The 26,200-nt window shown below is 30.6% G+C and overlaps 2 protein-coding genes across 2 annotated transcripts; one reads left to right on the forward strand and one right to left on the reverse strand.

The window, feature by feature from the left end:
- Positions 1-7,073: 7,073 nt before the first annotated feature.
- On the reverse strand, positions 7,074-11,005 carry LOC134695849 (uncharacterized). The gene is made up of 3 exons (XM_063557292.1): positions 10,923-11,005; positions 10,387-10,470; positions 7,074-7,547 (listed from the first exon to the last, which is right to left on the reverse strand). Exons 2-3 carry the CDS (start codon positions 10,439-10,441, stop codon positions 7,171-7,173), a joined length of 432 nt encoding a protein of 143 aa, XP_063413362.1. The 5' UTR covers positions 10,442-10,470; positions 10,923-11,005; the 3' UTR covers positions 7,074-7,170.
- A 10,920-nt stretch (positions 11,006-21,925) lies between these two features.
- Positions 21,926-26,200, forward strand: LOC134697607 (uncharacterized). The gene is made up of 3 exons (XM_063559890.1): positions 21,926-21,982; positions 23,898-23,982; positions 25,827-26,200. The coding sequence occupies exons 1-3, from the start codon at positions 21,926-21,928 to the stop codon at positions 26,198-26,200; spliced, it is 516 nt and encodes a 171-aa protein (XP_063415960.1).

Consider the following 26,200-nt stretch of genomic DNA (forward strand, 5'->3'; position numbering starts at 1 on the left):
GCACATGCATATGTAACGTCAGAAATTAGCGTCTTTAGGATCTTAGACGTTTTAAGATGTTTGGACGAATTGGCTACCGTTTAGTAATGTATAGAAGCATTTTATTCCTTTAAGACCCGAATATGTAGTTGATAACTTGGCATTGTTTACTCCTCGTGTATCAAACTTTTGTTTTGATCAATTATAAAAAAATACGCAATATTTGCTTTGAAAAATGAAATATTAACTTGGACAAAATGACTACCTTTTGAAAAACGACTATGTAGAGAGGATTGTATTGAATCAGCAATATTTGCACTCACATGAGGCAAATATTTGTACTTTTGTTAGTTATTATTATTGTCTTACTCTTTTTTTCATTTTCTGCTATATCTACGTTTAGTCGTTGAGTTAACGAAAAACGTCGGACATTTTTGTTTTATTCCAGCTTAATATGCAGCCAGCGAGTCAAATGAAATTAGGTAAAATAAGTGCTTTAACGCCAAAAAGAATCGACACATGTCGTTGATCCTGACAAAAATAAAAAAGATCGGAGAATAAGAAATAGGATCACAATACATGAGAGTTAAAACAGTTTTTCATAAATGTACCGTTGGACATCCGGGTTTTTTTCACGATTGCTTTCTTATTTTAATCCTCAAATATACTAGATATTACTTAGAATATGATCAAGAGCTGTAAAAACATAATTCAAAACATATATTAAATTTGATTTAATATTGGTTCGTGTTTTCTTACATTTTTATTTTGTTTTTGCGGACGAAATTGAGAAGATTCTGTATTAAAACCTAGGGGTTGTAGAATCATCGTGCCCTACGTTTGAAAGTAGAAATAGAGCAAACAATACTTCATTTCACCCTCATTACAAGAAGCCATGTAGTTTACGATTATTTATAAGGAGATAGAAAGAATGGCTTGCCTCGGAAGGACGAGTCCACTTCTCTAATAAAATTTCAATATCGACAACTTGGCAATGTTTGTGTCTATCATTTTTTTTTTTATCTGTATTCAATTCTTCAACATATATATACAACAGATATATTACATATTACACAAAAATATCACAAGGCAATGTTTTAAGTATAATCACATATATATCTATCATGTCTTGCAGTAAATCTTTTTTACGACCGATATTGGGATCTATAAAATATATATGCTTCTCACTGAAGGTTACCAAAGAAAGTACCCAAAGATTTTGCGACGATGCAAATATTAAACTTTAAAATATAAATAGAAATATTTAACCAATGAATTCAAATAACAAAAGCTATGCAATTAACAAATATATACTTATTAAGCTTCATGTAAATCATTTAACAATAAAATACATTAAATATGAAATTTGGAGTTTTACCAAGGGAGCTATTAATTAAATAATAACACTGTCTGCAACACAGCATTTCGGGGACTCTCCCTCTGGTATCTTTCCTCCCTCTTTTATAGCTGACAATGCGGGGGCTTTTCTAATTATTGGGGGCATTATGTTGACCTATAGTTGTTAATTTTTGTGTCATTTAGTTTTTTGCTAATCATAATACATATTCTTTTATATATAGCGATGTCGTTATTACGACAACACTATGTCGGTAAAACGACAAAGTGATGTCGTTATAACGACATGATATGTCGAAATTACGACAAAGCTATGTCGTTATAACATGTGTAACGACATGTTATGTCGAAATTACGACATGCTATTTTTTTTTGAATGGCCCTTATCGGATTCCGTAGTTTTACCATCCTTTACTGTTTGGACTCAAAAATGTTTCTCTTAGCTCTATCACAACCTAAGTTTGACTGACTTTTGGTGGATAACTCTGACTAAATCCATATCGAATTCATTTACAGCATTGAGGTCAGGAGGGATAGAATTCAGACCAAGGTTTTCAACTTAAAATTTTTGAACAATCATCTAAATCAATTAATGAAAAAAACGAACAAAATCGAAGGAAAATCTACAGAAATAATCTGTATGCTAAAACATTTAGAGAAGAAACTAACGGGCGTAACCATCATCAGTTTGTTTTATTGGACACCAAAGCCAAGCTCCAAAAACTGAACCTTATAAAAGAGAACTCCTTTATAAACGTAACAAAAAGAAATGAATGACTGTAAAATGCTAAAGCATTACCACTAATCTGACAAAAAAACATGCATGTATAAATGGCTAGTTCATTAAAGCCAAAGCTAGATAAAACTCCAACACTCTGCACGATGTTGATTATTTACATCATATCATAATAAAAACTGCTTCAAACGTAAAAGCAAAGTTCTTACAAGTGGGGTCTCATTTGCAAAATGTCATCACTGGATACATGGTGCTGGTGAAAAGCTACAAGAGTAGATATTGACCGGCTACAAGATCTATCCGGTAGTAAATAATACTTACATTTGCTTTCTACGTCCAGAGACGGACAATAACCTTTACTATAATCTCTTGTTGCAATTCATTTAATAATTCAACAACTGAATAAGTCTCGAAACATGACTTCTGACCAAGCTGACATTTCCTTGATTGGCATGTCAAAGCACGTGAATAAAAAAAAGGACAATGTAACAGTCTAAAATGGCCTATATCCGTACTCGACTGTTCGTTCTGGTTTTCACTCGACCAGTCTGAATTGGTTTGAATTTTACTAGGAATTAATTGACCCCAGTCTTAACCGTACTCGACTGTATGGTAATGTCAAAGCAAATGGATATTAAAAGGACAATGCCAATAGCAACAAACACCATATACACTCACAATAAGTGCAATCCTAGATGTTCTATCACTGTATCGAAAACCTGATAGGATAAAGAGATGTTCTTAAAAACACAATTTATTGAGGGATTTTTAACATTTTTAATGTGCTGGAATCGGCAAATCTTTTAGGAATTTTTGGTCCAAATGTTCTTCAACTTCGTACTTTATTTGATCTTCTTTTTATTCTAGGTTCACTGGGGGGGTCTTTGTATACTTTACGACATAAGAGATGAGTTAAGCTTGCCAATTGTTAACTTTCCATGTCTAAGTAGCAGCGCCTTCAAACGGAGTATCTATCTCATAATTGATACGATATTCCCGTACCTGTATTTCAGATCATGATTTCATCGATAGAGGGTTGCTGCTAACAAGAAAGCTTTTAATCAAGAGTTCCAAATGTTGAAGTTCCAAACGTAAATTTTACGGACGCCATCACGGGTTGATTGAACGTTATGGAATAACCGTTTCACAGGTGATATCGTATGTGTTTCTTACGTCGAAACTACAATGAACCTACTAAATTAGACTTTTTACCGGGTTTGTTATAACATAAAAAACACTTCAGGTGCCACATGTGAAGCATTATCTGTTTACCCTTCCCGAGCAACTGAGATCATACCGAGTTTTTGGTGTTGATCGTGTTGTGAAGTCTTTAGTTTTTCTATGATATGACATGTGTCTTGTTCATTTTCAGCCTAGGCGTTGTCAGTTTATTCTCGATATATGAGTGACTGTCCCTCTGGTATATATAAATTTCGTCTGTCTTTTCTAGACATGGAAGCGCGCATCTGTCCCAAACCAAAACTTTCAATCCTTATATCTATACTGATTTTATTTACAACCACTGGGTCTAGGTCAATGCTAGTACAGTTCCCCGAATATATCACCAGCCGAGTAGTCAGAACTTCTGTGTTGACTTGACATTTCATTGATTCATAATTATAACTCAACTGTTTACTAAAATTTGATTTTTTTGAAAATACTAAGGCTTTTCTACGTCAGCCATATACTACCTTAGCTGTATTTTGAATTTTATTTTAGGAATTCAATGCTCTTTAACTTTTTGTAGACGAAAAATATAAAATCTTAATCCTGGGTTCTATGATGAATTAATTTCCACATACAGCCATGAATATTCCTAACAAAAAAAAAATTAAATAGTTTATAATAAGATATAAACAACTCTGATATCACTGTCCCGGGTAAGTAAAGGGTTAGGGTTCCGCTAACATGCTTAAGCCCGCTACATTATGTATGGATTTGTGTGCCTGTCTCAAGTAAGGAGCCTGTAATTCACTGATTGCCGTATGTTCATGCGGCATATATTTGATTTTCGTTAATTTTTTTCCTTCATAAATTAGGTAGTTGTTATTCTCTTTCTGACTTGTTTTACATGTGTCGTTTTGGTACCTTTTAAAGCCGACAATGGGGTATTTGTTTTATCATTGTTTAAATTCGTAGGGTAACCTATATTTCTAATTTCCGCGTCATTTTGTCTCTTGTGGAAAGTTGTCTCAATGGCAATTTTCTTGTTCATATTCTTGTTCATATTCAGTAAAAATAGACGACAAATTTATGAAGCTAGAAAATAGTTATTGTCACGGACGTATGAACAAAGAAGTCTCTCAGTGTTTGTTTTTACGAGCAAATAATCAACTGTCAGAAGAAATGAATTATTTATTAATCAAACAAAACAATTAGAAAAACAATTAGATAATTTAATGTCCAAACTATCATAAATGTAGTTAAGCCCAATTTAATGTCCAAATAGCTGATGGTAATTCGTCTATTCAGATTGCTTCACGTTATATCATAGATGCTAGTTTGGACAGACGTTTAACGGTATCTTACATCTAGGTTCTCTTCTCTTGTTATACCTCATAGTTTCTATCTCTGAAACAAGATTAAATTGAACTGATCTGTTGTTGCGAATAACAATGGATTTTGACGATTTTGACGGTGTGACGAGCGGTCTTTCTAGACCCCCACCCCAGTTACCCAGTGACCATTCGACATTGGGGGTTCTGCGTGTTGGATCCGACTTTTGTTTGGAAGACCAATGTATTTGAATGGTTGGACCCCCCTTTCCTTCGAGTTGGAAACCCCCGGATGGATCAGTACATGATTGCTCCTAAAAAGGGAATTCTTAAATATTAAATTGTATTTTTGTATGTAAAGTGTGTCTGTTAGTCGGTTTTGTTTTTATTTCAAAATCAATGTTTACAAATATAGGGGTAATGATGGGGTGTAAGTGAGTTATACACCTCGGGATACGGCGTTTCTGGATTAGAAACACCTCCGGCGTCCGGCTGACGGTAATTCCTATCTAGGCATACCTATCCCTCGGTGTATATCTATGAAGTGCACGAAATTTCATAGTATAGTTGTACGTTGAAATGTTGTTGTATGGTTTTCGTGTTGTTATATTGTGAAAACTGTAGGATTCACTCCTTAACACATCGGCATTATAGTACACGGGTGCAGGCTAGTACATGATGATTATATAATTGTACAAAAAGGGTCTCCGAGCGTTTTGAATACTTTAAAACTAACTGTAAAAAGTGGATAAATATCGTACTGCACTTACTAATGATTTGTAAACAATATGCTGACAAATTCAATCCTTCCTCTCTCTATATAGAGACATCGACAAGCATGGTCGCCTTTTTTCTTTTTGTGGTAATAGAAAATTCAAAGAAAAGGCAAGAAAATTTGACAACATAAGCGAATTTTTACTAAGGCAGTAGTGAGATAAAACCAGAAAAAGGATGAATCGTGTGAGAATAAGAAAAATATATTTATTACAAAGCGGAAACTTAAATCACTTAATAAGTTACAATTCATTAATAAGTTACAATTCATTAATAATACATACTTGGAAGATTTTTTTTTGCTTTAAGGATGTACACCTCTGAGGAGCCAAAAATTTCTAGAATTAAACTTTTTTTCTTAACCTGATTTTTAGGTTTATAAGACTGTAACAAAACAATTGGTGAAGAAAAAATCATATGGTGGTGTGCTTCTTTTTTTGCTACGGCCCTTTGAAAATGCCCAATTTTGATGATTTTCTCACTTTTCATTGATTTTTACCTATTTTTGGGCTATTATCGTGAAAAAAATCACAGTTCCACAATTAAACTTTTTTTCATACTTTCCATAAAGATGAAGTGGACCAATCTGAATAAATTTAACTTACAAAAACTATAGGTAGGTGTTAATATAAGAAAGTTTTATCATATTTTGATGCTTTTTTGTGTAAAATTTACCATACTGCCAATTTTGTATTTTTATGATTTTTCTCATTTTAAAGAACAAAATGCATATTAATTCAACTTTTTTGTTATAAATGATTGAAAAAATACATATCTAAGAAATTAGAAAAGACCAAAATGAGATGGGATGTATATTATTCTTGTAAAATCATTTTTTGTATCCCTCATCCATTTTCTCAAAATTTTGACTAAAAATACTGACTTGAATGGTCGTAAAATTTGAAAACTGGATTATTCAAAAACCGTTCATGGTAAATACACAATTTTTTCACAGAGTTATGTTTGATTATAATATTTTTAAAGTTCATTGATATTTTCCACTTCTATCATATGTTTTGGAAATAATTTAAGAACGAGATTTCAACGAGACTGAACGAGACTGAAAAGTCAGAAGAATACATCCTTAAGGTGGTATGGGAGTCTAAAATAAAAATGATTGATTTGTTCATACTTTTCCAAAACTTAGTATCTATTGCTATTTGTTGAAAAATATAATAAAAAAGGTTAAGTCACCGCGCATTTTCTCAAGATACAGGACGTGACAAAATTACCCCTTTTGTATGAATTATACAGCAAAAAAACATCATTTTGTAATTAGAAACTAAACAAAATGATAGAATTGTTAAATACTTTTGGAAAAGATAGCTTTCAGACAATGCTTTGAGAATTTCAAAAGAAAAGATAGGGTCACCGTAAGTTTTTTCAGGCTAAAATACAAAACAGAAATATTCCATGAATAAATCTTTCAGAAAATGCACTGTTTTAGAGTTATCTTCCCTGAAAATGCCAATTTTAAAAAAAAATTAAAAACAACCGAAAATAATCAACGTCTGGAAAAATATTAATATTTATAAGTTATATTCTTATAAATTGGTTGTTTTAAATGAAAATTCGCAATAAATATCTGTATTCCTGCATCAAATTTTGCTAACTTGATAGAAAATATGAACCTTTGGTTCTCTGTTTTTTTACAATCCAAGATGGAGGAAGACACCCATATCACCTTAAATGCACTTGATATCCAAAACTCGATAAAAAAAAGTATAACAATATAAAAATGGTAAACTTTTATTAATAGTATTCACTGCTTATTATATGTTTTGGTCCACGGTATGTTGTAGGGTGATATGGTAAACTATTGTCTCATATTTAGGCTATCTTAGTTACGCTGAAAGTGTTATAAACATCAAACAACTCCGATCCAAACTTCATCTGTACAGAAATCTGCTCGTTGGCTGCCAGAACAGCGTCGATAGTTAGTGATGCCATGTTATAAGTTTTATCAGTGAAAAGCCACCCCAAAATAGTTGTTCCCTTCATTACATTAAGGTGAGCGGATTTAAAGCCAGACATCATGGTAACAGATATTATGTAAGTACCAGCTCCGTTAGTAGTTGGAACAGTAAAAACACCCGTAGCCTTATCATATCCACTATTTGCGGGAAGATTAATGTCCTTGTTGTATTTCACATTAGTTCCTGCGCTCACTGGTATGATGCCTGATTGTAATGACAGCGAAAATGCAGCTGAAAAAGATTTACAATACATTATGAGAAAGGAAAAAGTATACACATACATTAACGAACATATAGTATGCCTTTTAAAAATCATTTGACCTTAAATAATTTATAAATCAGAGAGAGTGTGATAGCCGCTTCGAAATAGCATTGTCAACCAGGGCGAGTCAACATAGACAATATTTTCATCCGTTACTTTTAAAAATAATAAGAAATGTGACAAAAGTGACGAGATGTGTGTTATTCATGTAAACCCTTATAGGTAGGGCAAACGTTCTCCTTCGTATTAACCAATCAAAATCTGTTATTTCATGTCAGATTAATTACCGATTGATACCATTTAGCAACACGTTATAAGAAATTTTGAAATTATATACATATTTAACGAGTTCATTACAGTAAATCCATTTTGCTGCATTTCAAAGCTTTTGTGTTTAGAGTTGTACATGATTGTGCTAGCAATATGAACTTTATTCTTTCTCTTCAAAACAAATATTTCAAAATCTGTTTGTAAAGTAAGTATAGAAGGAATTGGTTACCGTTACATTTTTGTAATGCTAATATAAGGATCAATAGACGAAGTTAATCTTTAAAATGATAAAAGAAAAACTTTGAAGCTCTCGTCAGGCAATTTGTTTAGTATATATGTTTTATATATTCTGGGAAGAAAGCTTGGCTATCTAAGTTACAAAATGTATAAATTTATGATAATTGCATATAGTTTAATTATGAGCACAAATTTTGTCTATGGGGGACAAACGTTGTCATTATAAAACAAGTTAAGATATCAAAACTTCTATTTTTAGTGTCGATTCAGCAATATGAATTGAATTATTAAATTAGATCTTTACGCCGACATAATTGTGTAAAATTAGATCTTTACGTCAACATAATTATGTAAAATTAGATCTTTACGCCGACATAATTATGTAGAGTTAGATCTTTACGCCGACATAATTATGTAAAATTAGATCTTTACGTCGACATAATTGTGTAAAGTTAGATCGTAAAGCCAACATAATTGTGTAAAGTTGGATCGTAAAGCCGACATAATTGTGTAAAATTAGATCGTAAAGCCAACATAATTGTGTAAAGTTGGATCGTAAAGCCGACATAATTGTGTAAAGTTAGATCGTAAAGCCAACATAATTGTGTAAAGTTAGATCTTAAAGCCAACATAATTGTGTAAAGTTGGATCGTAAAGCCGACATAATTATGTAAAATTAGATCTTTACGTCGACATAATTGTGTAAAGTTAGATCGTAAAGCCAACATAATTGTGTAAAGTTGGATCGTAAAGACGACATAATTGTGTAAAGTTAGATCGTAAAGCCAACATAATTGTGTAAAGTTGGATTGTAAAGCCGACATAATTGTGTAAAGTTAGATCGTAAAGCCAACATAATTATGTAAAATTAGATCTTTACGTCGACATGATTGTGTAAAGTTAGATCTTTACGTCGACATAATTATGTAAAATTAGATCTTTACGTCGACATAATTGTGTAAAGTTAGATCGTAAAGCCAACATAATTGTGTAAAGTTGGATCGTAAAGCCGACATAATTGTGTAAAGTTAGATCGTAAAGCCAACATAATTGTGTAAAGTTGGATCGTAAAGCCGACATAATTGTGTAAAGTTAGATCGTAAAGCCAACATAATTGTGTAAAGTTAGATCGTAAAGCCAACATAATTGTGTAAAGTTGGATCGTAAAGCCGACATAATTGTGTAAAGTTAGATCGTAAAGCCAACATAATTGTGTAAAGTTGGATCGTAAAGCCGACATAATTGTGTAAAGTTAGATCGTAAAGCCAACATAATTGTGTAAAGTTAGATCGTAAAGCCAACATAATTGTGTAAAGTTGGATCGTAAAGCCGACATAATTGTGTAAAGTTAGATCGTAAAGCCAACATAATTGTGTAAAGTTAGATCTTAAAGTCGACATAATTGTGTAATTATAAACTAATTAGTATATTAGTCAAAACATCATACTATATTTGTTGATTGGTAATACCGACATATACATTTTTGATTTTTATAAATGCGAACAAAACTATCCTGGCATATCAGAACTACGGATTCCTAATGCAGGTTCATTTTTGTTTTTACACCAAGAAGAAATAATAGGACTCTAAATTAAAGACGACCATCAGTTTTATTGTTATACATTTACATTACTGTCATTTAGCTGTTTATATAACACCGTAATCAAATGTTAATTATTGCCGTAACTATATTCCTATTTATAATACGTATGACATCATTGTTATTCGATGCTATCATAACGAAACTGTAAGCTTATGAATATTTACAGGCTGCTACATGATAAAACGGTTTCGACCTTTGCCTTCGACCAAAAGATTTTATGACTTGAATAATATGGTCTTTGTTTAATTACGCAATGTACGTAAACTTATTTTAAACTTGTAACAAACCCGTTTTCGAAATACAAAAGACAAATCGAATATTCCCGTGAAGATTGAATACATGTAGTAATGTATATGTTAAAAAACATTAACAATTTATCGTATGAACAACCAATGAAATCTAGCGCCATGCATTAGTTGATGGAGAAAATGGTGAACCAAGGCAAACGTTAACTATCATGGTTTAACAAGGATGGTCGAAGTGAACTTTGTGCAAGACTCGTTTTAAAGTTATTTTAGTGGCTGATCCGTCTAAAGTTATTTGTTTTGCAGCCACAAAATAATCCTATGACAAGCTGTCTTCTTGTTACGTTAATGAGAGTCGTATTTTTTAGTCAGATTAAGCAACTGGATCTTCTTGAAACACTTTTCGCTATCAATGTATACATATTTGTAAATTTTTGTCAATTAAATTCTTACCAGTACTTGCAAGACACATCGACACAAACAAGATCCCTGTTAGAATAGTAGTCATTATAATTGTCTTTGAAGTTGATAACTTATCTGCAAGAAAGAAAATTACATAAATAATATGTATATGATTCTTAAATAGATAAATGTCACAAGGAAACCATCGTACATGCATATGTTTAAACATGCATTCATCACAGTCAGTAAAAAAGTATAAACACAAATATCGAACTAAAAAATAAATTTAGAAAAATAAAGAAGTTCGTAAAACCTTACCAAATCAAAAACTTGGTTATATCAAACAACGGAACAAGCGTAAACTATATGTCAACTCTTCGATTTAAGACGTTCGAAATGAAGTTAATTCAAAATTTTAAATAGATGTGCCAAATCTATCAATGTAAATCTAATGTAAAGGAAAAAACAAGTAAAGGTGAACAAAATATTGTTTAATACAACTTATTTTCTGAAATAAATACTCACTCAATATGTAAGTCCTTGTAATTTCAACTGTAGCAACTATTAAAGGAAACACAAACACTTACCTTTATGATGAATATACGGCTCTGCTGTTACAACTCTGAAGTTGAAGTTTTGTCAATCAAAGGTGTATGGAAATATGTTTAAGAAGCAACAGTTTATATACCCTAAATCGCTGTCATAAATATTCATTTTTCGTACACATCAAATGAAACAAACAGGATGCAATTGTTTACAATTAAAAAAATGTTATAGAAATGTTAATGCATAGGAAGCATTTTAAGATGTTTATCAGTAAAGTTGTCTTTTCTTCTAAACCAAGTGAAAAGCATTGCTTTACACCAAACGATGCTATCATGTATCTTGAAAATACCACAAATGAACATTTAAAGGTAAAGATGTTCTAACATAAATTATATGTAGATTTTCAAATAGAGAAGGGGTAATACCTTTGATTGACATCTTAATGTGCCCTGTTTAATTTGTAGTAATGTTGTTGTTTTTTTGAATCGCAGTATTCTTCCTGTTTTACCTTTATCTTCTTTTGAAAAAGACATCATCAAAACATCTCGATCAATAAACACTTTTCTTATGGTTAATGATAAAATAAAATTCTTAATAATGACCAGTTCATACGATACAAAAATCCAGGTCGTGGAGTCTCACCTAATTAGATTATCAAATTTAATGCGAAGTTTAGCAATATAACAATATCGTTTACTAATTGATGATTTTTTTTAATTATGATTTGTTCAAAAAGAATCAACGGTAATTGAAGACATTTCAAACTCATAAACCGTGATACACAGGGAACTTAGCGACATACAATTAACAGCGTCAAAAGCACGAACAAGTTATAAAAAGTATAGAGGAAACTTAAGACTGAGCAAAACAAGCCCTACTAAGTAAAAGGCTGATCTGGGTAAAGAGCCTGTTAATATAAAAAGATAACTACATTCATAAATTTATAGGTTTATCACTCATCAATCTGATCCGCATTTTATTTTTAAAGGTGAACCTCAATTCTAAACTGCAGCTCCAGAAACGGATGGCCCCCTTTTGTTTTGATTTATTTAAAAAAAATGAAAAAAAAACACAAAAATTAAAAAAAAAAAAATTTCCTTAAACAATACTTCAAGTCTTCTTTTTGCAATATTCCTTTATGAAATGTATAGTATTTTTCAAAGTTAAACATAGTATTTAAAAAAAATACAAACAATAACAATTGTCCATGTATAAGGTATCAGCATTAAGGGTTTACTCATTCATATATACTTTAATCATCGAAAAATGAACACATATTATTATGATGATATTTAAATGGCAAGAACTAAATTTAGAATATTTACTTCAAGATTTATCGTGAGTATTACAAATGAAAATTTAGATAAGAATTGTTTGACAATTAAGTGAGAACTTTCTATACGTTTGTTGAAGTTGGAGCAAGTAGGATAAAAACACTTTCAACAGGGGTTAAATTATTTTAATCAATCTACCTCATCAAGGACCACCTATTTGTGAAGAGCTTTTTGTAAAACACGAAAGTCATATGCTCCTCTTATTGGTTTTTAACGTTGGCAATATATATTGATTGATAGATGGACCAACACTGATTAAAGGGCTAATTGAACGAAGACACTATGATAGTTATAAATATATTTAAGAGATTTTTTCTCCCCCTCTTCGCCACCTCCACCTCCTACTCCGCTCCTACTCTTCTTCGTCATTATCGCAATGTTAGAGTATATTAATCTGAATACGAATATAATAATTAAAAGTTCTGTTTATAAACTTGTTGGTACCCCTAATGTAAGCTATGCAAATGTGCATTGATTTCAACGTGAACACCATCATAAGTACTTGTAGGTTTTACTTGCCTGTGAATTCTAGCTTGAAAATCATGATGTGCTCAAAGGCAAATATTTTCATATTATTCCTCAGGTTAAATGAAACCCTCTCACTCCCCCCAAAAAAAAATTCAAAAAAGAAAGGATACCCGTATAACAACCTATATGTTTTTTTTTATTATCTTACATTTTTATATCATTGTGGTTTATGTTTATAACTGAAAAATATAGTCCCCTAAACACATTTTACTTTCGCACAATCATACATGAACAATACTTCTGTTAAAAAAATAAACAAAAGCAATCCTTTGAAGCAAATCATTATGTTCAGTGGATATTATTATGTGTACTCTAAATACATTGATTGTATTTAATTAATATATCACATATTTTCTAATATGGTTCGTCATTTAAAGAATTCGTTGCTCAGATTAACGAACAGTTGTTTCTATGTGAAGAAACAAATGTTTGGAATAACTGAGGTAAAAACATTATTATTATTGATGATTAAACGAAAATTTTAGAGAATTGTCCGCAGAACAGCTACAAAACAACAGTTAAAAAAAATCATACGATTCGATGAACTATCATTCAAAAAAAAATAAACCTCCCAATTATCTTTCTTTCATTACAAGATTTTGATGTATTAGAGGCAATTAATAACCATACCAACATACATGTTTTATCACCCCAATATTGTATATAGTTTTTTAATATTTGTGCATGTTTAACAAAAACCAAAGCTGATTAATACGCCTATGATATAATTCACGTCACGGAATACTAAGAACATATTACGAAAGCAATACACAGTGCCCAACTTTACTTGGACTTTAGGGTGGTTTATTTTCTGATTATAGGTTGCATTCGACTAGATATAGAAAATGTCTGATAGGAACTCGTTTTACTTCTAATATATAAGGCCGGTTTTATTAAAACATGAAGTGTGTCAACGAAATATACTTTTGTTTCAAATGATATTGAAAACTAAGGAAATCTGTATAATACCCTTTCCTGCCCTTTTTGGTAATATTTATTTACATTCATAATATAATTTTACAATTTTACATCACATCTCATATTTTTTACAGAAATGCCCTTATCGACAATGAGCTATTATAGACAAATAAATGGTAAATTTGACTATTTGCCGGTAGTATATGTAAGAACGTTTATCATTTAGGTATCAATAAACTTATTTTCAATTAGTAACAAAAACTATATGTGTATATGAGAGTTCTTGCATACTTTGCACTTAATCACACCCTTTTGTTTTTGTTTTTGACACAGGATTGTTACGTTAATTCGATATGCGATTCATAACTTTACACCAATCATCCTCCACATCGCTATTTCCTTGCCATTCAAGTAGAATTTTGAGGACTGGTTTTCGAAAAATCATTTGAAATGAAGATAACGAATTACATTGGGGAGGCCATATTTTTTCATGTTTTCCGAAGTAACTAATTTAAATTGCAAAATAAAGTTATTACAAAAATAAGTCAGCTTTTCATGTAAGTAATAATTTCGTTTTAATCTATCATGTTGAAGGCGTTCACGCAAGTTAAAAAACATTGATATATTTAAGGCATGAAGAAAAAAGTAAAAATATAAAAATACTAAACTCCGAGGAAAATTCAATCGGATATCCCTAATCCATGGCAAAATCAAATGATATATACTTGAAACGAATTGACAACAATAGTCATATTACTGACTAGGTACAGAGATGGTCAAATAAAGAAAATGATGAATTGTACCTGTTTTTTTAGCGCTAAAAATCTTAATTTAACGACAGTCACATCAAGTTCTAGAATAAAAATATGTTAACGAACAAATCATAACCGGATTTACCTTTGAAGGACTAAGTAATGAAAAATAAAGTTGTTAAATGCCATCACACAAAATTGTCGAAAGATACCACTACCAAACACTACTTCCTTCTTAATTTTATGTTTTATTCATTTGCATCTTAAAACTGATCGTATCACACGAAGCAAAGAAAATAAAAAGGGCATATCAGTTTTTTTTAAGCTGTTTATGATTGTTTAAAATGTACTTTTCATTCGAGATGAAAACATATGCACGCAAAATGGACGTACGATTGTTCAACATGATACAAGGGCGACTTTATATTTATGATTGATGACTATATGTAAAATATAGTAGTGTGGATGGTATGAAATAATGATAAGATAGTTGTTTGATATTTGTAAATAAAAAAATGTCACTAATAATATATCTCAACATTTGTTTGGCAAAAACTAGACTGCAAGATTAATTTGATTGCAGTAATAAATTTTTGAAAAAGGTATTCCCAAAATACTGGCTTCAGATGTAAGTCTGAAAGTTCTATTAAAAGCATTGTTAATATTCATAACATAAACTAATCTGGAAATGTAATTACATTGAGGGGTCAAGCTTTCCAACACATTTATTGAATAAGTCAATTAGTAAAGATAAAACTGAACCATCAAATGTTGTTAGTAAATGGATATGTAGTTTACAAATTAACGAGAACCTTAGTATTAACCAAATTTATTTACGAGATATAAGTTGAAAATATATAGATGTAAACTTTAACAATTCATATAACCAAAAACACTTATTTTTTAAATGGAAACAGAATAATACATACGGTCTATGTAAAGTACATGGCAAGCCGTTTTGTTATTTATTCGTACTTAAAGATATCTCATTAACTTTATAAGATATCTTATATAGTTTATAAGATATCTTATATAATATATAAGATATCTCATATAATATATAAGATTTCTCATATAATATATAAGATATCTTATATAGTTTATGAGATATCTCATATAGTTTATAAGAAAGCTTATATAGTTTATAAGATATCTTATATTGATTTTTATAAGATATCTTATATAGTTTATAAGATATCTTATATAATTCATAAGATATCTCATATGATTTATCAGATAAATTATATAGTTGTCTTTATAAGATATCTCATAAACTATATAAGATATCTTATAAACTTTTTTAGATATCTTATAAACTATATAAGATATCTTATAAACTATATAAGATATCGTATATAGAAATTGTCTATAAGATATCTCAAATACTTTTTAAGATATCTTTTAATCTTTAGAAGATATCTATAAAGTTTATAAGATATCTTATATCTTATAAGTTTTTTTTCTAAATTTGGAAAAGAATTTATGAGTTTTTGATAAATCAAATTTAAATGTTACAGTAACGTCAAAGCAACTAACCCTACGATTAAAAAAAATTGACAAAAATTATTTTGGTTTGATTTATTTACTAACAATTTTAGGTTTTGCTATATACAAATCATACTGTGTATATAATCAGAAATTGATAAATATAAATGTTGATAATTTTTTTCGTCAATAATACATTAAAAGATATAACGAAAACAGAACAATGAAATACAATCCATAGTAGTCGATAAAAAGAAGTCTAGACGGTTGAATTGATTAAAACATAATGCAATAAAATGTTGTACAATTGTATTTCAAGAAATTTGTTCATATAATATATACATTTATCATACATTTAGTAGTAAATACAGTAGTTTTGAATATTTGATAAATAGCCTGCTGTTTAATCCATATCGCGCAACTTTGATGCGCACCCTTTATCATACCCTTTATCATATAAGGTGATACAGTCTGATTAGTCAGACACTGGACATGTGCAATGTGGTAAATCTGTTAACGGTATTTCATTGGTTATAAATACTATTTAATGACTGCTTCGTGGTTCCTTCCAGTATGATTCTGGGGGAAATGAAGGCCTTATTAACGTTTGATTGGCTTTTGTTGAGTGATATCCATTATATGTCAACGCGTCCATATGTCGTGTCGGATACAAATCATGATGTAGGTCATCGATATAAAAGAGGGACGAAAGATACCAAAGGGACAGTCAAACTCATAAATCCAAAACAAACTGACAACGCCATGAATAAAAATGAAACAGACAAACAGTAAAACAATAGTAAACATGACACAACATACATTAAAGAATAATCAACACGAACCCAACCAGAAACTAGGGGTTACCTCAGGTGCTCCGGAAGGGTAAGCAGGGTAATCCGGAAGGGTATATAAATTATAAAGAAGTGTTCATTTGCTCTCGTAAAGAGCTTTAATGTTAATTAACGAAGCACTGTCAATGTGGGTGCAATTAATTACAACAATATACCTGTGCGATAATGAAATAATGCAATATTCTATAATTATGTTGTAAATTTGTTACGAGTCTGTATATTTATGTATCATTGATATTCTGCAAAAATAAAACACTAATACACATTGTCTACACTTAACAATGTGTATTCAAACGGTTGTATGATTGGGATACTTTGGTGTTAGATTTTCCTCGTTATCTCAGATTTAAAATAGAAAATACACAAACCGTATGCTCTATGAATAAAAATGATAACCATTTATTTTTATTGCTTGGACATATTGATTAGAAAATGTTAAAATCACGGAATTTCCGAAGATGTCAATTCGTTTCTTACGCTTTCACCGCTTGGTTGATTTCTGGTGTAAATAAACAAATCCTACAATACAAAACAACTGACAGATTAGAAGAATACAAAACCTACTAGGTGAGCAATATGGTTTCTTGTATGCAAAGAAGCCTACACCAAGTATCACGGTATATTTATTGGTAAGGGTTTCAATTCACAAAAGTGTCAGCTGTTTCAATAATAGCTTTTTACAATGTACAGTTCATGACCCCTCTAGCATGTCTAGCTGGACGTCCACAACTATAGATGATATTATTATTGAAGGCAGCAATTTATATATTTCCTTCAAAACCAAATACTTGAAATATAGCGAGCTCCAAAAAGATGTTCGCATGTGAGGTAGACAGTTTGATGTACTCGTACATGATGATTGATTCTGTAGTCAGAGGCGAATTAAGAGGGCCCCGCCCCACACCCTTTTTCTGGGAATATTTGGTTGATCTGCCACTGGTTGTTGGACCTGGGACTATCATAGTATAAGAGTCCCAGTTTGAAAACAGTGGCGATCAGCAGTCATTATCAATTGATATATCAACAGCACTAAGAGTTGCATTTGATATGTCTGATTTCAATTTATTCACATCATCAGGTCCTACAATTTTCTTTTTTTTTGGTGATGATAATTACTTTTTGGTTGATTAATGTATTATGTAGGGAGTAACTAAAGCATTACTGGAGAAGTCGCCCCCCCCCCCCCCCCTAATTGTCCCAGCTGACCTAAGAGTCTGTCCCTCTTCAACTGTTGACGTTATACAACAATTAATTTTCCAGTGTTGCATCAGATTTTTTGTATCATAAAATAAATTTTTACATGGAACATTTGTGATGTACAGTTAGTAATGGCGGAGATATTCATATTATAGCAATAAGGTGTATGCAAAGCACAATAATTAATAATAAATCAACTAATCATCTATGGATGGAAGCATACTGATAAGTTAAATTACTTTATTTTTCACACAGCATCGACATAGAGTGATAAGATTTAAATAACGATCAGAAGTCAAGAATTTTTATATTTCACTTGTTTGGGTAGATACATGTACATTATGTAACATAACACTTATCTTGACATTATACAGTAAGTAAGTAAGTAAGTAAGCAAATAATTTATTATAGTGTCACGATCCAATATATATCATCATATACAATATAAAAAATCTTTAAAACCATATTAGATTCATGCCTTTAAGACATATGAGACACTTTCATCCTTTTTCAACTGAAAAAAATATATACTATAATGTAAAAGAAATATTTAAATAATAAAACATGTACGCAAGTATGGGAAGTAAATACAGCCCAGAAATTTGCGATATTAGAGCATTCTAATTTATCAATGAAATTATTGAATTATATAAGTATAAAAAAAAATCTTATTTTACGGAAGGTATAGGGATGATGCGTTTATAATAGCTCATTCATCACGAGAAGAAATTGAGGAGTTTTTTTTAAATAGCAAATGATCATCACCCTTAATAAAGTTTACGTTTGAAATTTCAATCGAAGAAATAATTTTTCTCGATACAGTCGTACATAAAGGGTTGAGGTTCAGGAATACCGGTATCCTTGATATTACATGTAAGAGCTACACCAAACCTAACTAAATATCACTTCTCGTTATGAAATATAAATAAAGCTTTACGAAAACATTATAGAAAACTAGTTAGCAATGTGAAATGTAGGGAGCTATTTCCAAAACCACCAATGGTGGCGTAAAGTAGACATCGGAACTTAAAAGAAATACTGACTAGATCGGTAGTCAAAGCTTAGTACAATATGAAGGATTGGGTCAGGACCCCTGATGAAGCACCCACTCTTCATATGAGCCACGGAATATTATAGAGTTTGTCCTATTCTGTACTGCAGAAACACGATGTGTTGGGTCCTGGAGAATAGGCAGACGTGGCTGATAGGTACTTCCAGACATTCAAAATGACACGTACATTTTAACACTTATAATCTGCTTAAAAGAAAAACAAACTTTTATGTTCTTTTCATTTTCTTTACATGTATGGTTTCGTGTGATACGATCAGTTTTAAGACAAAAATTGAAAATTACATCAAAATAAGACTGAAGAAGTTTTTGGTACTAGTCTCATTTTTGACATGTATCAGAGACAGTATAGTTGGATTGCAATTACAAACTATTTTAATGACTGCCTCATTTTACAGAACTTAGTCATTCAAAAGAAAATCGGTCAAGTTTTGATCGTATAAGTAAATAATCTACTACGTATTATGAATACATATTTGTGTAGAATTTCTGCAAAAGCCTTCAAAAGAAGAGGTTTTATTGAAATAACGATTAAATGAATAGCTCACTTATTTTTGGAATAAGGTTGTTTTTTTTTGCAATTTAAATTAGTAACTAATTATCGGAAAATATGACAAATTATGGCCTATCATTTTGAGGGAATAACAGTTTTAGTAAAAAAAAATATCGAAGTTAACCGAAGGTTCTTGATAAATATAAAAGAAAATGTGAAATGGGTAACTGCATTAACTATAAATCCATGCGTCATTTCTTGATGTGAGTTCTGTCTTATGAATTTGGTTATATTCTTTTTGACTCTCAGAAGAACATTTCTTTTTTGATTTATTGTTAAATTGATATCGCCCTGCATCTCTTGGTCAACACTATTTTATTATGAACTTTACAATAACAATAAATATATATGTAATGATTCAAAAACACATAATGCCATAATATCTCAGTACTTCGTCCTTACATAATTTAATTACACTATGGGGCATAACTGTGTTTTTGTCATAAATATAGAAATATATAGTGCAAGTATGATTATACCCTCGTGGAATCAATAACAATATGCTATTTCATACTCAGCTAAGTTTATTATGCTTATTTGATTTGGTCTTTAATTTTATTTTGAAATAAAAGAAAGTCCTGACAAATGTTTGTTTACTTAAATCCTGATTTTCATCTCGTTATAGTATGTAGTTTTCTTGAAATTTAACGATTTTTGTCAAAGGGTTAAAGTAAATATTATGTATAAATTTTATGGAAATTGAAGGAGTTGAATTGATTTTAGTCACGTCACCCTAAACAAATATTACATACATAGCAGTGTTTATCAATTCAAAGTTTACTATTGGCTTTATATGTGATGTTTTAACATTGGCAAGTATCCATGCATGATAAATTAAGAGTTACGACGGATGGGGGATGGTATTTAGGTGGCAAGGAAATAGCGATGCGGAGGGTGGTGGGTGTAAAGTTATGAATCGAATATCGGAGTTACGTATCAATCCGGTGCCAAAAAAAATAGAAGAGGGTGATTAAGTGCAAAGTTTTCAAGAAAGCTCTCATATATACATAGAATGTTTATTATCAATGGAAAATAAGTTTATTGATACATGTATCTAAATGATAAACGCTCTTACTAACAGCAAAAAGTTAACCTTCAAATGTAACACATATGAGTATACAATAGCTCATTGTCGATTAGGCATTTCTATAAATGTAAAAAATATGAGATTTAATGTAAAGTTGTAAAGTTAAATTTTGAATGTAAATAAATATAACCAAAGAGCGCAGGAAATGGTATTACATATCTTTTCAATATCGTTTGAAACAAAAGTATATTCTCGTTGACACAATTCATGTTTTAATAAAACCGGTCTTATGTCTTAGAAGTAAAACGAGTTCCTTCAGGACATTTTCTATATCTAGTGGAGTGCAACCTATTATCCGCAACTAAACCACCATACTGTCCAAGGAAAGTTGTGTACTGTGTATTGCTTTCGTAATATGTTCTTAGTATTTCGTGACTTGAATTACATCATAGGTGTATTAACGGCTTTGGTTTTTGTTATAAATGAACAAATGTTACAAATTACATAAACTATTTGGGTGATTATACATGAATATTGGTATAGTTATTAATGTGCCTATTATACATCAAAATATTGTAATGACAGACAGAACATTAGGTGATTTACGTCTGAATGATAGTTCATCGTATCGTGTTGGTTGGGGTTTTTAACTGTTGTTTCGTAGCTGTTCTGCGGACAATTCTCTAAAATTTACAATTAATCATCAATAATAATAATACCTTTACTTCAGGTATTCCAAACATTCGTTTCTTCACACAGAAAAACTATTCGTTAATCTGAGCAAGGATCGAATTCTTTATATGACCAACCATAGTAGAAAATTTGTGATATATTCAATATAAGTAATAAAATAAATGTATTTATATTATTAACAAGATACTAAATAATGCCCAATTAACGTAATGATTTGCTTCAAAGGATTGTTGATGATTATATTTTGACAAACGAATTGTACATGTTTGATTGTGCGAAAGTATAATGTGCTTAGGGGACTATATTTTTCAATTATAAACATAAACCACCAATGGTATAAAAAATGTATGATCCTCAACAAAAAGATATAGGTTGTTATAAGGTATCCTTTCTTTTGAAAGTTTTTTTAGGCGGATGAGAGGGTTTCATTAAAACCTGGGAAATATTTAAATAGGAAAATATATGTTCAAACTAGAATTCAAGGGTAGTAAGACCTACAGGTACTTATAATGGTGTCCACGTTGAAATCAATGCATATTTGCATGATAGCTTACATAAGAAGAGTACCAACAAGTTTATCAACGCAACTTTAAATATTATATTTATAATCATAATAATATATACTTACATTGAGATGATGACGAGTAGCACGTGGAAGAGGAGAGGAGAAGGAGGAGGAGGTGGGGAGGAGAAGGCAAAAATCTCTTAAATATATTTATAACTATCATAGGGTCATCGTTCAATTCGCCCTTTAATCAGTGTTTGTCCATCTATCAAACAATATATATTGCCAACGTTATAAACAGACAAGAGGAGCATATGACTTCAGTGTTATACAAAAAACTCTTCACAAATAGGTGGACCCCGATGACGTAGATTTATTTACAAAATGTATATGCTCTAATTTTAACAAACATATAGAAAGTTCTTACTTAACTGACAAGCAATTGTAATCTAAATTCTCATTTGGAATACTCAAACTTATTCTAGTAGTAAATAATCTAAATTTAGTTCTTGTTAAATGAATATCATCATAATAATATGTATTCAATTTCGAGGATCAAAGTATATGTAAATGAGTATTAATACTGAAACCTTATACATGGACAATTGTTATTGTTTGTATTTTAAAAAAAAAAATGAATCAATACAGAGCGGGCCACCCGATTCTGGAGCTGCATTTTAGAATTGAGTTTGACCTTTAAAAACGCAGATCAGATTGATGAGTGATACACCTTTAAACTTAAAAAAAGATTTGTTTTAATTTAGTTGTCTTTTAATATTAACAGGCTCTTTATCCACATCCGCCTTTTACTTAGTAGGGTTTGTTTTGCTGAATATTAAGTTTCCTCTATACTTTTTATAACTTGTTTGGGCTTTTGACGCTGTTACTTGTATGTCGCTATGTTCCCTGTTTATCTCGGTTTATAAGTTTGAAATATTTTCAAGGTATATACCGTTGATTATTTTCAAGCAAACCATCATTAAAAAAATCATCAATAAGTTAACGATTATGTTATATTGCTAAAATTCGCATTCAATTTGAAAATCTTAAGAGAGACTCAACGATTTGGATTTTTGTATCGTATAAACTGGTCATTATTAAAAACTGTATTGTATCATTAATTTTAGAAAATGTTTCCATTGATCGAGATGTTTTGATGATGTCTTTTTCAAAAGAACATAAAGTTAAAGCAGAAAAAACACTGTAATTCAAATAAAAAAAAACATTACCACAAATTTAAACAGGGTACATTTAGATATCAATCAAAGTTAATACCCCTTCTCTATTTGAAAATCTAAATATACTTTATGTTAGAACATCTATCCCTTTAAATGTTCATTTATGCATTTTTATGATTCATGATAACATCTTCTGGTGTAAAGCAATGCTTTTCACTTGGTTTAGAAGAAAAGACAATCTTACCGATAAACATCTTAAAATCCTTCCTACGCATTAACCTATCTATTACATTTTTTAATTTCAAATAATTGCATCCTGGTTTTTTTTTTCATTTGACGTCTAAGAAAAATGAATATGTACAGAATGACATTGATTTAGGGTATATAAACTGTTGCTTCTTATACAAATATCCATACACCTTTGATTGACAAAACTTCAACTTCAGAGTTGTTGCATTAAAGCCTAATATTAATTATAAAGGTAAGTGTTTGTGTTTCCTTCAATAATTGCTAAAGTTGAAATTAAAAGGACTTACATCATGTACATATTCAGTGATTTAGCAAAACTAATTATTTCAGAAAATAAGTTGTATAAAACAAAGTTTGTTGACCTTTATCTGTTTTTCCTTTACATTAGATTGACATTGATAGATTGGATTTATATTCATTTGGAACGCCTTAAGTCGAAGAGTTGAAATATCGTTTACGTTTGTTCCATTGTTTGATATAATCGAGGGTTTGATTCGGTTAGGTTTTACGAACTTTTCATTTTGAAATTTATTTTTGAGTTCGATATTTTTGTTTATACTTTTTTACTGAATAAGATGAATGCATGTTTAAACATATGCATGTACGATGTGTTCCTTGTGACATTTATCTATTTAGGAATCATATACATATTATTTAGGTAATGTTCTTTCTTGCAGATAAGCTTATCAACTTCAAAGACAATTATAATGACTCCGATTCTAACAGGGATCTTGTTTGTTTCGATGTGTCTTGCAAGTACTGGTAAGATATTACTTGACCAAAATTTACAAATATGTATGCATTGATAGCGAATAATGTATCAAGTAAATCCGGTTGATTAATCTGACTAACAAATACGACTATCATTAACTTAACAAGAAGACCGTTTATCATAGGAATATTTTATGGCTGAAAAACAAATAACCTTAGACGGATCAGCCACTAAAATAACTTTAAAACGAATCTTGCACAAAGCTCATTTCGACCATCCTTGATTAACCATGATAGTAAACGTTTGCCTTGGTTCCCCATTTACTATATCAACTTATGCTTGACGCTAGCTTGCTTTGGTTGTTAACATACGATACATTGTCCATGTTTCTTATCATATACATTACTACATGTATTCAATCTTCACGGGAATTTTCGATTTGTCTTTTGCATTTCGAAAACGATTTTGTTACCATTTTGAAATAAGTTTACGTACATTGCATAATTTAGCGAAGACCATATTCTTCAAGTCATAAAAGGTTTTGGTCGAAGGCAAAGATCGAAACCCTTTTATCATGCCCGTACATATTCATAAGCTTACAGCTTGGTTATGATAGCATCGAATAACAAGGGTATCATACGTATTCTATATAAAAATATATATTCAAGGCAATATATAACATTTGATTACAGGGTAATATAAACATGCTAAATGACAGTTATGTTGGTGTACAACAAAATCACTAATGGTCGTCTTTAATTTGAAGTCCTATAATTTCGTAGTGTTGATATGCCAGAATGGTTTTGTTCACATTAATCAAAAACAAAAATGTATATGTCGGTATTCCCAATCAACAAATTTAGTAACGTTTGATGTCTTGACTAATATAATGATTACACAATTATGTCGGCTTTAAGATCTAACTTTACACAATTATGTCGGGTGTAGGTTATAACGTTACACAATTATGTCGGCTTTACGATTTAACTTTACACAATTATGTCGGCGTTAAGATTTAACTTTACATATTTCAATTCATATTGCTGAACCGACACTAGAAATAGAAGTTTTGATATCTTAACTTGTTTTATAATGACAACGTTTGTCCCTCATAGACAAAATTTGCACTCGCAATTTAACTGTATGCCGTTATCATAAATTTATACATTTTGTTACTTAGATTGCCAATATTTCTTCCCTGAAATATATAAAGCATCCATACTAAAGAAAATTACCTGACGAGAGCTTCAATTTTTTCTTTTATCATTTTAAAGATCAATTTCATCTATTGATCAATATATTAGCATTACAAAAATGTAACTGCAACCAATTCATTCTATACTATTTTACAAACAGATTTTGAAATATTTGTTTTGAAGAGAAGGGGTTGAGTTCATATTGTGAGCACAATCATGTACAACTCCAAACAGAAAAGCTTTGAAATGCAGCAAAATTGTAGTTACTGTAAAGAACTCGTTAAATATGTATTTAATTTTAAAATTTCTTATAACTTGTAATTACATGTAAATGGTATAAATTGTGTAATTAATCTTACGATGATATACCAGATTTTGATTGGTTAATACGAAGGAGAACGTTTGCCCTATTCTGGCTATGAGGTTTTACATAACTAACATATATTTCGTCACTTTTGTCACATTTCTTATCAATTTTAAAGTTACGGATGATAGAGTAAATTGTCACCCATCGGAAAAAATTGTCTATATTGACTCGCCTCGGTTGACAATCCTATTTCGAAGAAAGAAGCTGCTATCACACCCTCTCTGATTTATAAATTATTTAAGGTCAAATGATTTTTAAAAGGAGTACTATATGTTCGTTTATGTATACTATATTTTTCCTTTTTCATAATATATTGAAAATCTTTTTTCAGCTGCATTTTCACTGTCATTACAATCAGGCATCATACCAGTGACCCAAGGGACTAATGTCAAATACGACAAGGACATTAACGCTCCTGCCTTAGGTGATGGATATGATCGGGCTACGGGTGTTTTTACTGTTCCAACTACTGGAGCTGGTACTTACTTAATATCTGTTAGCATGATGTCTGGCTTTAAATCCGCTCACCTTAATGTAATGAAGGGAACAACTGTTTTGGGGTGGCTTTTTACTGATAAAACCTATAACATGGCATCACTAACTATCGACGCTCTTCTGGCAGCCAACGACCAGATGTCTGTACAGATGAAGTTTGGATCGGAGTTGTTTGATGTTTATAACACTTTCAGCGTAACTAAGATATGA

This window comes from Mytilus trossulus, chromosome 14, assembly GCF_036588685.1.
Source record: "Mytilus trossulus isolate FHL-02 chromosome 14, PNRI_Mtr1.1.1.hap1, whole genome shotgun sequence".
In the NCBI taxonomy this organism is placed as follows: Eukaryota; Metazoa; Mollusca; class Bivalvia; order Mytilida; family Mytilidae; genus Mytilus; species Mytilus trossulus.

Coding starts and splice junctions, on each gene's coding strand:
- LOC134695849 (XM_063557292.1), bottom strand. CDS start 10,441: ATGACTACTATTCTAACAGGGATCTTGTTTGTGTCGATGTGTCTTGCA. Junction 7,548..10,386: donor GATGTGTCTTGCAAGTACTG/GTAAGAATTTAA, acceptor AATCTTTTTCAG/CTGCATTTTCGCTGTCATTA.
- LOC134697607 (XM_063559890.1), top strand. CDS start 21,926: ATGACGAGTAGCACGTGGAAGAGGAGAGGAGAAGGAGGAGGAGGTGGG. Junction 21,983..23,897: donor GAGGAGGTGGGGAGGAGAAG/GCAAAAATCTCT, acceptor TCTTTCTTGCAG/ATAAGCTTATCAACTTCAAA. Junction 23,983..25,826: donor GATGTGTCTTGCAAGTACTG/GTAAGATATTAC, acceptor ATCTTTTTTCAG/CTGCATTTTCACTGTCATTA.